This window comes from Dermochelys coriacea, chromosome 3 (assembly GCF_009764565.3).
Source record: "Dermochelys coriacea isolate rDerCor1 chromosome 3, rDerCor1.pri.v4, whole genome shotgun sequence".
Taxonomy (NCBI): Eukaryota; Metazoa; Chordata; order Testudines; family Dermochelyidae; genus Dermochelys; species Dermochelys coriacea.
Window position 1 is genome coordinate 158,567,223 of NC_050070.1, and position 14,414 is coordinate 158,581,636.

General features: G+C 44.4%; 1 protein-coding gene across 1 annotated transcript in view; it reads left to right on the top strand.

Annotated features, from left to right (window-relative positions):
- The window catches only part of EHD3 (EH domain containing 3), a 31,571-nt gene extending 17,593 nt beyond the window's left edge, over window positions 1-13,978 (top strand). Inside the window, exons 4-6 of the mRNA XM_038397127.2 lie at window positions 8,930-9,342; window positions 9,839-10,003; window positions 12,055-13,978. Of these exons, the coding sequence (XP_038253055.1) occupies window positions 8,930-9,342; window positions 9,839-10,003; window positions 12,055-12,582 (1,106 nt within the window). The 3' untranslated portion in view covers window positions 12,583-13,978. The remainder of the gene's footprint in view (window positions 1-8,929; window positions 9,343-9,838; window positions 10,004-12,054) is intronic.
- Window positions 13,979-14,414: the final 436 nt, after the last annotated feature.

Sequence of the window (14,414 nt, forward strand, 5' to 3'; positions counted from 1 at the left end):
CATGGCCCAGGGGACTGAGAGTGAGGTAGGGAGCCTCTCACTAATTTGAACCCAGCGAAGGGTCACGTGGACCAAAACTCACTGCTGTCTGCTAGGCTACTGAACAGCCACTGTCAAATGGGGGGGTGGGGGGTCACAGTCCATTTCCAGTAGGCAGGTGACCCCTCAGAACACCAGCACACATTAGTACTAACTGCCCCCTTGCTGGCAGTCTCAGTAGAGAGAGCCTGGAGACTAGACACCTCATCCACTCTTAGGGGTGGTCCCTCCCAAGCAGGGATGAGGCCTGCAGGAGTTTAATATCACAGCCCACATTGCAGCTGTGCTGTGAGTAAACAGTAAGCTCCAAGCCAATGCTCTTCCCAGGCACTAACGTTACCAGTGGTCACCCTGCCAAAAGAAAGTCCTGAAGGACCTTGAGGATTCTGGATGTCAGAACAGTCAGGCGCAGCACACGGAGGAGCTGAAGGCCCATGCTGTCTGTCAGTGCAAAGGTCCAGGGTGTCTAATGTGTAGTAAGAACTCCATCGCTCAAGCAGAACAGGACCAGAGTCACAAGGCCGAGTGCCAGAGGGAAATTCCACAGAGGGGGGTAGATGGCTGTGAAATCAGGAAAGCGAAACCTGGCTGCCCTCTTCCGCTCCTGGAGCATAACATGTTCCTTGCCTAGGGATCACTAGGGTCAATGCTGCTGTCCTTCAGGGGTGGAGCTAGCTCACTGGGAAGCAAATGGAGGCTTGATTTAAAGTACCTGAGGGAAGTATTGCCTGGAAGTCACAGCACAGGGCATCCCTTCACTGCTCTGGACTCTCCTGGGCACGAGAAGAGTTGCCATTTGTCTCTCTTTCTCTTGCTGAGATGGGTGTCGGTGTCCACGTTTAAAGCATTTGTCACTATCTAACTCTGTATCTCATTCCATTTCCTTCCCCTTTCTTTTATTTCCTCCAGCGCAAGAGGAGGGCTATAGCAGTCTGCGTAGGTGCCCGTATGGAGGTATTCGTACCAAAGCAACGATCGCTTTGTAGTCTTGGCCGCTTTGATCATTTGATAATAATACTGAATGCTTCCTCTCTTCAAAGCATTGTTCAGATATTGCATAACTAATCCTCACCATGCTCCTGGGAGGGGAGGTTTATGCGCACCTGTGAAATGGGAGTAACTGTGACACAAGGGGGGAGGGCGCAGATTGTGCCATGTCACACAAGGACTCGGTAACAGAGTAGGGACCAGGAGTCAGAGGTTTCTGCCTCCTTGCCCCTATGTGCAAATCACTAGGCCATGCCTCCTCTCTTTATTTTGCAGCGATGCCCTGCATGGAGCAGTAAACTGAACCACACTCCTAAATAAGCCAATAATCCTCTGATAACAATAACTCATCCACTGCTATAGCAGGGCAGCACTGGAGGGCTAAGCATTGCACACTTTGCTAACCAATGATTGACAGCTTCACACTGGCCTAAAGATAGTCCTCGGCTAAGCAAATGGAATTTCACTGAATGCAGTGGTGTTCTGGCTGGGCTGTATTGGGCTCTTGGTTGAGGTAAGGTTTGAATAGACATCCAGAAATCTGAGTGCTTGTTTGAACTAAATCTTCTCCTAGTGAAAATCCTTCAAGCCAGTCTGCTTTTCTTCCCCCACTAGCAGTTGAGTGTGAGAGCCTAGCCTGGAGATAAAGGATAAGAGCTGGTAAACTGGCTTTAGGTTTCATTTCCGACACACGCATTTAGCCACATCCATTTTTGCTGGCTCAAGTCCAGCCCAGGGATCTGCACAGCCAAGGAAATGTATATTCTAGCCCAGATGTCTCTCTTAGGAAGAATGAGCATCAGTGATGAGAAATGCAGGGCAAAGTCATTCTTTTGAGGAACAAGTTTGTCCGTGAAAGTCATGCATTTTCGTGGTAGTGTAAAGTTGAAATTAATAGCAATCTTATGTAACTACAGAACCCACCAATAGGTTCCGCCTGTAATGGCTGTGCTTGGAGCAGAAAGGAGAGCAGCCAGAGGGCTTTTCACCTCCTATCCTGCATGAAAAATTAAGTTAAATAGATACTGTCAACAAGAAACTAATTTTGCAAAAAGTTTCTTTACCAATATCAAGAACAGTGTGATACAGAGCTAACCAAAATTATTAAAAAGGGACGAATTTTAAACCTGTGCCTAGTCTTCACCACAGATGCTGTTTGCTTACATTTTGCATTTCACTCAACTCACAGGATGAAACAACATTGGTCAATTTCAGCTTCCTCATTCTCATCCATCAGCACAACGCTGTTACAGTATTGCCAGCTCTTGTAATATTATCACAATATTTGGTATTTTACCAAATGCTTCTGCTCCTGGAGTCATATGATTACATGAAACTCAGATTTATTTTTTAAAAAAAGCAAGTTGTAACTGTCCTGGTTGCAGAGAAAAGCTTGAAAATGTGACCTGAGCATAACACTAAAGGCTCAGAAACCAGAACCAATAAAAAGAACCCAAGATCTTTTTTTTAATGTCTCATAATTTTTAAGCCAGTCTCATGACTTTTTGTCACAGCCTTACTCATGAATTTTGAATGCTCAGTGGTGGAAATGCTGCAGTTGTGTTGTGTTTCCACCAACAGCGGAGAGGCAAATGTTGTGTTTTTGAAATAAAACAACATTTTAATTCCTAATAGGTTTCTGTAAGATATTTTATTTTTATAACCATAGTGACTTCTCGATGTTTTCTAAGTGTTTCATTTATTAATCAGGCAATGTTCTATCATATTTATGAATCAGATTTTAAATCAATTTACATTATTTAAGCAGATCACTTTTTCTTTCAATGCACTGAATAATGATTGATGATGAAGGTATTTCAAAGTTGTCAGTAGCTGTGGCTGGATGAGTGAAGGTTCTTACTGCAGATGGTCATTAAGATGGTCATTAGATTTTTCCAAGGGCTCAGCACTCTGGGTTGGGGCCAGATTTTCAGAAGTCAGTATTCATAAATGGGATCAGATTTTCAAAAGAGACCTAGCCACAAGTGTCACGATAGGAGCTGCTGGATGCTGAGCGTTTTTGAAAATCTGGACCTTATTTATGTGCCTAAATGGGAAATTAGCTCTTCTGAAAATCTGGTCCCAGTTGTGGGTGCTGAGCACTTAAAAAATCTCACTTTGAGTTCTTTTCAGAATGTGGCTCCAAAGTACCAAGAAATGCTGAGTCTGGCTGATACAAACTATGAGATTTAACACTTAAAGAAAGTAGCAATTATATTGTGTAATAAAAAACAGCATGTTGCCAGGAATGTAGGTTCTGAGAAACATGAGAACTGGCTCGTCTCTCCCAGGTTTTACACCCATCTGACTCAAATGCTGTTGCTGAAATTATTCTTGATTTACCCTGGTGTAAGCGAGAACCGAATCAGGCTCCTGGTCTCTTCTTAGCCCTGAAACCACTACAAAGCAGGAGATTGCTCTGTTCCATTACAAATACTTGTTAATGTAAATGTTAGTATTATAAAGTTGACATTAACACATCATTCCTGACTGAGAAAGCAGTGAGACTTGCACTGCAGTGTAGTCACTTATACCTTAGCTTTAAAAACATTTACATAACCAAGATGTGTGAGAGGTTTCCACTAGCCAGTTTCTCTCTCTCTCTCTCTAGCGCGCACACACACACACTCCACCAACCCACCATTTTTCATGCACTCTTAGTGCTTTAAATTGCTAGCTCTGTGTTCAATTATTTCCTTAAGCACAGGCTAGGGCGGAAGTATCATGATGAGCCCTGCTCTGGGAATGATGACATGTTACATTCATATAAGTCTTTTCATCCTGAAGAGTTCCTATGCACTTTACAAGTACATCCAGAGAGGGAGATAGAAATATCTTTACCCATCACTGAAATGCAGCCACCTCTGCAGAGGAACAGGGCAGCTGTTTAAAACAATAGGATAGGACAAGATGTGAAGAAGAATATAGGATCCATCATGCCTCCTTCTGTTTTAATCTTCCCTTCCCTTTTGCCCTCCTGTTGCTGCTGCTCCCTCCAGCTCTAACTATACTCCTCACCCTATCTTCTCCCCATAAATCCATTTATCCTCACCTCGAGAGGCATCTGCCCAAGCCTTGGCCTTTCTGCCCTCCTTCTCCCCTTCGTCCCCTCCCTTTCAGACTTCACCCCCATGCCTCCACTCTTTGTTCCAGCTGGAACAGGCACTCTTCCTCAAAGACGATCACCACCATCCATGACCTCTTCAGCTTTCTCTCCCTCCCTCTCCTGGCTCCGGCTGAAACCTAGATTCCCATCTCCCTGCAGCCGCTGTTTCTACAGCCTTTTTGCACACTCCCTACTTTGATTCATGCACAAAGGGCCATGGCAAGGGCACAGGACTCCTCCTCTTTCCACCTCTTGGCCCTTCCTCTTCCCCCTTCTCACTCATTCTTCTCTAAAGAACTCTCCATCCAACTCTTCTCCATTTGCCCCTCCATGGAGTCATCACTTATACTCACCTGACTCCCTGCCCACTTCACCGACTCAGCTTCTTGCCTCTCCTTCCGCTGCCCAGTTTCCTGCCCTCAACCCTGGTGATTTTGGGTCCCATGTTGATGTCCTGTCTGATTCATTAGATCCTGCCTCCTCACCACCTCATTTGATTTCAAACCCTAGATCAACTCTTTGACCAAAGTGGCTACTCACTCAATCTTCTCAATAAACTCAGATCTCTTATTGTGGCTGTTCCCTCTCCTGGCCATCATCTCTGCTCCTTCGACATTGCTCATGGTGCCCCTCTCTGACTCTGCAACCCACTAACTGTGAAGCCTTGGGCAAGTCACTTAACCTTTCTGTGTCTCCGTGCCTACATCTGTAAACTAGGCATGATAAAATGTCTCTCCCTCCCCAGGGTGTTCTGAGACTCAGTTCATTAATGTTTGGAAACACATTGAGATCCTTGCTTTAGGGGTGCCAAGTATTATTATTATTTAGGACTGATCCCTCCTATCTGGTGACATCTGATAAGAACTCAGGCTGAGGGGGATGCAATGAAGGGATTACTCCAAAGTAGGCTGATGGAAACAGGCTTATGTTGGCTGGTGGGAACTCATTTGGCATTTGCATGGGCAGTGCAAGTACAGAATGCAAAAGGGCCTAGAATAGTGCTGAAGACTGACCTATAGAGCAATTCCAGGTGCTCCCCAAAGTTGAGATACTGTCACAGCAGCTGAGCCTATTAGTATTCAAGTCATGATACATCCCACTGGTTTGTAGCCCAGTGTAGGATGCCCTTACGGTATCCAGGAGGAGTGTTTTTTGACTCAGACCCAATCTCTCCATCGGTGGAAGATGCAATCTCACTTCCTTAGGGTTTTCTTTGGTATAAATTCAGTGGCCAGGTTCAAATTTGCAGGCAATACCAAAATCTGATGTGGGGGGTGGAAGTCACTGGCAGATGGAGCCAAACAGTGCAGGAAGTTGCACCGTTTAGCACCGTGGAGGCTGCGGGCTACAAATGGCTTTTCTATTTTATCCCCTCTTGATCTTATTTCCCCAAAAGCTCTAAGTGCTACAAAGAATGCGTGGAGCTGGGGCTGGTCATGGAGGTGTTCACAAGAGGACCTGTATCTCTTTAAATTTAGTCCGCCCTATGAAAAATCCCCCCCCCCCCCCGCCCATCAGACTTGCCGATTTGACATGCTTGTCGGCCCTGGAGCTGGGATAAGTCCGTTGACTGCCTCTCAAGCTGGCAGAAGAAAACCTGTCCCATGAAGAAACATCTGATGGAAGCAAATAGTTTTCCTGTTTATCTTGTCTGCTTCCCCTTCCACTGTCGGGACTCATTTTCCATTCATGCCTGAGTCTTACATAGCAGCAAGGGAATGTGATTTCAGAGCAAGAGTAAATGCTGGGGCAGGGCATCTGCTTATATCTCTTGCTGCGTTTTGCCAGTGAAGTTCCAGCAATCAGCACCTTGAGACTCATTAACTCAAGCAGGCCATGGAAAGCCCAAAGGAATTACATTCTACTCAGATGTGTTGCATTGTATTTGACACTCAAAGGAGTTTATGAGCACAGCTCCTATTTGTGCCAAGCAGAGTGATAAACAGCTCTCTCGCATGCACCACTGCTGCATTTCAGTCCTCTCTGTAGTCATTTGCACTGACAGGCACAGCTAGATTCAGAAGGAAAACAGGTGCAGGTGGGGGAGATTTTTTAACAAAAGAGTTTAGAGAGGGGTGGGAACTCTTGCACTCTTCAGCACAGGATGATCTGTGAAAAGGAAAAGGGGAGATGGGTATAGAGCCAAGGCTGACTTTGGAAATGATTGAGTTTATGCTACAGCTACTCCCTTCATTTGGGTCCTGACAAGGTCACATGAATTCTATGGAAGGCAAGCCCTATTGAGGTGCTATTTCAGCTAGCCAAGTGCCTGGGGAAATCGCTGACCAGATGAGTACTTCGATTTTTTTTTCCAAACATATAACAGAGTATGGGTTATTAACTCTCAGATACTTAGCCACCCAGATACCAAGGTGATGGGCTTGGTATGAAATCTAGGCCCAAGTCTTTAACAAAGGCATGCCTAAAGATAGGATCCTAAATTTTTATTTTAGGTGCCTGAATTAAAAAGTCTTATTTTGAAAGGCCTTTTCAAAAGTGCTGAGCCCAGCAGCTCCCACTGACTTCACAGAGAAGTGGGGGTGCTCAGCACTCAAAAATCAGGCCAATTACTTTGGTGCCTAAATACTGATTTAACATCCTAACTTGAAGCACACATGTTTTTATACAAAATATGGGCCTAGATGGATACATAGGGCCTAATTCTGCTGTCACTTATCCATTTTACCCCAATCTAACTCCAGCAACATTGTAGTTACTCCTGATTTACACCTGTGTGAGATCAGAATCAGGCCCTATGTCCTGGCCAAATTCCAAGTCGAGTACTCTAACTCCTCCAAAATTCCCCTGGCTGTTTCAATTGGATATGGTGTTTGTCTTTGCCTGTTGTCCTAAATTGTTGTGCCAAATACCACCCCAGACGTGGCTGCATTTCAGTGGTGGATGAAGTGATCCCTGTTCAGTACATATATGGTACTTTAGTAAAATGGTAAAAAGCTTTTGGGGTGCCACCCGAAAAGACTGCATAAAAGTAAGATCTTTACATTTTCTGTCTGACCTTTTCTTTAATAAAGTGGAGAATCCCCCTTTCTCTAGAATGCACATACACCTCTGTCCAGTAATTCATCAGCTATTTCAATGAGATCTGCTGATGAAAACTGCTCTCTAAGAGCAAGGTATTATAATTGCTGTGGCTTCCTCCACAATATCATACCCATTTACTGGTTGGAAAATTGAGGCACACAGATTAGGGCTCAAATACTGGCCCTGTTAAAGTCAATGGGAGTTTTGCCATGCATTTCAGTAGACCTAAGATTTCACCCTTGGTGACTTGCCACACAAGTTGGTGGCATAGCCAGGAACAGAGCCCTGGAGTCCTGTCTTCTAAGTACAAGGGCACGCTGCCTCCCGCAAGGTATTGCAAAAGACAAGCTGATACATTCTCATACATTTATTCAAGGGAGTTGAACGGGAGTTTAAAAATGATTTGGCTGAATATAGCAACTGCTGCGCCCTAACCACTTTGAACCCAGCAGAAGGGAAGTTGCATGGTATGGTTGTGGTGGGAAGAGCATCTCTGTTGGCTAGAGGAGTGTAGCAGTTGGAGCTCCTCAGCTAGCCAATATGCTGAGCAGCGCAAAAGGTGATGTCAGGGGCATGTGGGTAGGACACTGGCTTGTCATATTGTATGCTGGGCTCAGCAGGATTTCAAAGAGAACCATGAAAAATCTCATGTGGTCAGAGGGGAAAATAAAAATCTATGTTTTCCATATCTATGTTTCACAAACTGTCTGATTTAGAGACACACCCAAACCTAACCCCTAGGTTTGACTATCCTGCACTCTAGTGTATCCTGAGCAGCTGATTCAAAAGCTTGCATCTCTGGGATTATCGACAATGCTGCCTTTGAAAGTGAAGTAAAATGTAAATTATATGTCTTTTGTGGCTGACCTATGTGGTGAGATGATCTCGCTCATGTAAAACATGGTTGGTGTCAATTTTTTAAACATAATAGGACAAAGATAGCCCCATAAAAACTAGATAAGACCTGAAAATAGACTATTTGAGAACTTTATATTAGAGTTTGATTTAAGGCTATTTATATATTTGTATATTTTGACATGAGATCTTGACAGTTTTGTTTTACTAGTTAGAAAGCTTTAACTTTTTGAATCTCAACAACTGCTGTCATTAAATAATTATTGTCTGATACCCTCCGATCATTTCCTGCAACTGTGAACAGAGATAAAAATCTTTTTTTTTTTAAGTTTAAAAGTAAAATCCATATTATCCCTCCAAATTATAAAAAAAATACAAACTAAATTCTACCAAGGCTAAATATTGTTAATTAGGAGAACAAAATACACTCAAGGCAGCCAGGGTACAGGTTATAAATCTCCAGAACCCTGCAGCCTTCGTGGGTTACCTTGATGAAAAGTAATTAAGAGGCTAGACTTTCCTGTCATGTGGCTGTATGCAGGGTTATACCAATTTGTGTTCTGAACATGGCGGTTTCTTGTGTGTGTGATTTATAAGACTTGTCTGGGTGCTCCCCGATAGCCGGTCCAGAGGAGAGGACTATTGTCTGTAAAAGAAACTGTGCATGTCATAGGCGAAATAGTGTTGGTAAGAATGAGGTGTGGGAAGAACACATGTTGGGGTCAGGGATATGGTGGAGGGGAGAGTGATGTCTCTAGTGCCTCTCTTATCTGGTTCCTATAGAGCTCTGCACAACCTGCAGCATGTTGCCTATTCTTTTTCCGCCTGTCAATGAATACAGCACCGCATTGCCTCTCTCGTCGCCCATGTGTCTCTCTGCTCTTCCTCCTCCCCCATTAGGTTATGACTTTGCAGCCGTGTTGGAGTGGTTTGCAGAGCGCGTCGACCGCATCATTCTCCTCTTCGATGCCCACAAGCTGGACATCTCAGACGAGTTCTCTGATGTCATCAAGGCGCTGAAGAACCACGAGGACAAGATGAGGGTGGTGCTCAACAAGGCTGACCAAATTGAGACCCAGCAGCTGATGCGTGTATACGGCGCCCTCATGTGGTCCCTGGGGAAGATCGTCAACACACCTGAGGTGATCAGGGTCTATATCGGCTCCTTCTGGTCCCATCCACTGCTGATCCCTGACAACCGCAAGCTGTTTGAGGCTGAGGAACAGGACCTGTTCAGGGATATTCAAAGCCTGCCCCGCAACGCAGCCCTGCGGAAGCTGAATGATCTCATCAAGCGGGCACGGCTGGCCAAGGTGGGTCCTGCCAGAGAAATTCAGCCTTGTAGAGTTTACGGTGGGGAGGATGGAGGAGAGGTCTTGGCTATTTCAGCTCACTGGGTCATAGCCATTGTCCATCATGTTGCACTGGGGTGGCGGGGGGTGGGGGGGGAAGGGGAAGGGGCACTGTGTATATTTGCTAGCTGGAAGGATGCTTTGTCCTGAAGGGAGGTGTAAAATGAAACAAAACAATTCCCTGTGACAGATGATGTACAAACACATTTCCCAGCATGCACAGTGTTCTTGTATCAGACCAATCAGAACACACAATTGAGAATGGTATGTGTTGTGCAGTAGTGATAACCAGCAAGAGCAGGCAGGGAGAAAGAGCTCACTGAAGGGGAAGGGAGAGAAGATAGGGTTTACTCCAAAGCTTGGATGCATGAGTACCATCTGCTGAAGATAATGTTCAGATGTACCCATTAATGCTCTTTTTGGTCTTCTTTCCCATCTCTTTTTTTATGCCCATCAGGTTCATGCCTACATCATTAGCTCCTTGAAGAAGGAAATGCCATCAGTGTTTGGTAAAGACAATAAGAAGAAGGAGCTTGTGAACAATTTGGGGGAGATTTATAGCCGGATCGAACGGGAGCATCAGATCTCACCAGGAGACTTCCCGAATCTCAGAAAGATGCAGGTAAACACTGGAATAACCAGGCCAGAGCATTGACCAAGGCAAGAGCATTATAGCAGTTGTAGGGAGTCGGTCAGAAGCAATGCTGAACTGATGCTGTTACAAGTGTGTCAGGACTTTTGTAAGGCAGAAATGAAACCTGCGTTATGTCCAGGTTTATATTTATGTATGTATATTTAGACATACATATTTCAACAATAGCAGGTTAACGCCCTCACGAGAGGGAAGCTTCCTTCACTTAAGTCTATGGCACAAACAACTCTTACAGTGAGTTACTTAGCTCTTTCTGTCTTTTATTTCAGAACTTGGGCTTACAGCTTTCAGGACCAGCCTAGCCTCACAAATACTACTAATGTAATATTTATAGTATTCTGTATTCAAATAGGGGCTGCTTTTTTTTTTTTTTGCTCTCTGCTCCCTTGCTTGCTTGTTTCTAGCAAAGAAAGAATCCTGTAGAAAAAGAGGATGTAACAATTAAAATATCCCTCTCTGTTTTTAAATGGACAAGCAGGTTTTCTGTGCTACACATTTGGGGCCTGAGCCAATGGCCATGTAAGTCAATGGGAGCCTTTCCACTGACTTCAGTGAGTGCTGAATCAGGACCTCGTGTAGTGTATGCTAACCATGCTGGAGATGTTCAAACCATTGGCTGGCTTCAATCCAGGCGGCAGCCTGTTTCCAGTGGTTGCATTGTGAAGATTATTACCACATCTTTATGGAGCAGATGGAATCTGCTGTTCATTTAAAGAGAAGGAAAATACTCTTAAGTCCTTGAGAGCCAGCTAGAGGATCTAGTTGATTAGTTATTCAGATGTGAATTTTATACCACAGTTAGGAGTAAATGGATGCTGTTTAAGAAAGAAGTAGAAGTTGAAGGATAAAGATGTAGGTCACTTGGCTTCTCTCAGTAGGGGATGAACTAGTAACACTTGCTCTAAGCACTTTGCCTTAGCTGTGAAAAGTGGGGCCAGTAGAGTTTGTCACATCAGATAAGTTCCAGGCCAGTCCACAGGTGTAGAAAGTGACTGATATCTGATGTTTCATAGAAAAATAATTTGTGCAATGCTGCACTTAAGGGGGAAAATTCCCCTCCTTATTCTCATGGGCAATCATTAGCAACCTGAAGTACAAGGGGTAGAATGAAATTATAGCTCACGCCAAGCACTCCTTCAGTTTGCTCCATAAGATAATGGAGAGGGGCGCTCGTGCATTTTTAAAGGAAGGTTTACTCCTGAAATGTCGCAGTTGCTTCTAAAACTGTTTGGACATGGATTGAATCGTGCCTCTCTTTAGTGTAATATGAGATAGCACATTCCCATGTAATACTAGGGTTGTATGTTCCCACACAGTAATATGGAGCAGTATGTTCCATAGTACATGCCATAAAGTACTGGCCTCTTTTTGAGGTCTTGAAATTGTGGTTCATGATGGCAAAAATCAAAGCCATATAAATAAACAATTCTTTTGCCCCAGCGGTGGCCTCCCTCCTCTGTGGAGCATGGGTGTGGGAGCTCTGCCATGCAGAGCATTGGAGAGACCAACTGGGGTGTAGCAAGCCATGCAGAAGTGGCTCTGAGACGCAGAAGCAGATGTGGGCTGAATGGGTCAAGGAGTCATGGCTTTCGGGGAGGGTGCCTGCATAATACTACTTGTGCCTGCTTCTGGCAAGAAGGTTCTATTCCTGGTCCTTGGGTAAGTCTCTGATCCTCTCTGCACCCTGTCTCTCTCCATCTATAAAATGGGGATAAGAATCTTTACCAAGGGTTAAAGTTGATTGAATCAGGAGTGGGAGCTTTTCCATACCAGCCAGGAAGGAAGGGGTCCGTCTACCTACTGCCCTTTTAGCTAAAGGGGACAAGAGAGCTCTCCCTTCGCTTTTAGCAGAGCGGGGGAGCTGTGATCTCCCCGGGTCCCCCTTACTCGAGTCCCTGATCTTTACCCACCCCCCTTTATGAAAGTGCTTTGGGATCTGTGGCAGAAAAGAGGCGTACTGAGCACGGCTAAGTCTCACTAATGCTTGCAGCTTAACCTCTCTGTTGTTGTCCTGCTTTAAGGATCAGCTGCAGGGTCAAGATTTCAGCAAATTCCAGCCACTGAAGAGTAAACTGCTGGAGACAGTGGAAGACATGCTGGCCAATGACATTGCACAGCTCATGGTGCTGGTACGCCAGGAAGAGTCCCAAAAGCCCATGCAGATGGTGAAGGGAGGTGCATTTGAGGGCACCCTGCATGGCCCATTCGGACATGGCTACGGTGAAGGAGCTGGAGAAGGAATCGACGATGCAGAGTGGGTGGTGGCCAGGGACAAGCCCATGTACGATGAGATCTTTTACACGTTGTCACCTGTCGATGGTAAAATAACTGGGGCCAACGCCAAGAGGGAGATGGTGAGATCCAAGCTGCCCAACACCGTGCTGGGCAAGATATGGAAACTGGCTGACATTGACAAGGATGGGATGCTGGATGATGAGGAATTTGCCTTGGCTAATCATCTCATTAAGGTCAAGTTGGAAGGTCACGAGCTCCCAAATGAACTTCCTTCCCATCTCCTCCCTCCATCCAAGAGGAAACTGACAGAGTGAAAGGAAGGTCACCGGAGAGACACAGGGGAGGAGGGAGAAAGAGAGAAGACACAGAGACACGTTTACTTAAATTATACCTTTAGATGTGAGGTCGCCTTTGGATTTATAACAATTTTAATGTACAAAGGAAAACCTAAAGCAAAACAAAAAAGCCCAGCCCTTTCTCATAATAACTTGCAACTAACTCTCCCTATGTAATGTCCTTGCTTCCTAATGTGTAGTCTGTAAAGATGAAGGGAAAGGAAAGGCTTAGAGGCAGTGGCAGAAGCTGACAGAAGAGGGTGGAGGGAAGAATCAAGTAGGTTGTGTCTTCTGGGGTTGGATTAGGCACGAGTTATCTGAGGATAATCTCCAGAGTCATTCCTGAACTTCATCCACGCTATTTAGTTGGGTTCAGATGCAGCCTGAGATTTGTGAAATTCCTGATGGGAAAGGAGAAGCGACATAAAAATCCCTGAGCTGCAGATCAAAGTAAAAGAGCACATCACAGTTAGTGATGAGCCCCCACAGAAACCCCAGATAAAAGCCCTCATGGACAGGGTCTGCAATCTGGATCCAGATCTAGTTATGAATTTTCCAAGTGGCCCCTGTCATTAGGATGGGCTCAGCCAAAACAGCAGATCTGAACACACCCAAACTTCAGTGCTTTTGAAATCTGGATTTGAATTTGGCAGCTTGAATTCCTCTAACCACAGCGGGTCAGATCCAATGTCTCCCGTTGATGCCAGTGGGAGATTCCCACTCAGGACATGGCCAAGCAAATGAGAATACAACCCACAGGAAAACAAAGAGAAGGAGGGGACGAAGGCATGGAAATAGTTGAATGTTTAGAGGCAGATGGGGAGGAATGTCCCCCACTTCACCATCCTCAAATAATCTACTGAATGTGTCATATGGAACTGCTCAGTGTTTTCCCCTTCTGAAAGCTTTCTGGACAATGGATGGTATTTATTATTCCTAGAAAGTGATATGTTTACCTGTTATCACAGAAGTGTGTACAATGCAAACTGCAAGCTCATGTTCTTATCTTATAAAAAAAATCCAACACTGTCAGATGAATCATCTATTATCAAGAGTACAGAGGCACCAAGTAGTAGTAGGAAGGGCTTGCTGTATTTTCTGTGTCCTTGTGAGCAATAGCCTGGATACCGGTAATGAGTCCTTGTTTAGCCCTCAGACAATTACTCTTTATTCCATCCAGAACTTCCATCCTGAGCCAAGAAATGTTCAACTCTTCCTTTCATTCACTATGAAATTTCTGATTTCCTGGGATTTTACTTTGGTAATAATCCCTCCATTTTAGATTCATTTTCCCCTTCACCCCTTTTACATTTTTCATTTGAGACGGGGTGTGGTTCCACTTCTTGTTGTCACTTGATATATGCTGAGCTCCTACTGTGATGAAAAAACCAAGACAAGTATAACTTATTTTATATCTGTGTTGATATTATATAGAGAAATATATTCTATGTATGTAGGATGTGCTTACTGCAGTGCATTTATCTTTTAAAAATTAATGCATTAACCTTTTTGTACCCTGGTCCTAAAACATTATTAAAAAAGTTTAAAAAAAAAAAAGAAGTCAGGACTGTTTCTTTCTTATCTCCCTTATATAGTGGAATAAAATGTCGGTGGTTTCTTAAAGAGACCCCATTCCTGCCTGGAGGCTACAATAGAAGCAAACCATCCCTGGTACAATCTGTATTGCCTGTGTACAGAACAACCTTATTGGACTTGTGTTGGATCATGACTGGTTAATATCTGCATTAAAATTTCTTGCTACTCTCTGGGAATCTAATTATAATCACTGGTGTAGCTTCACTGGAGCCAGT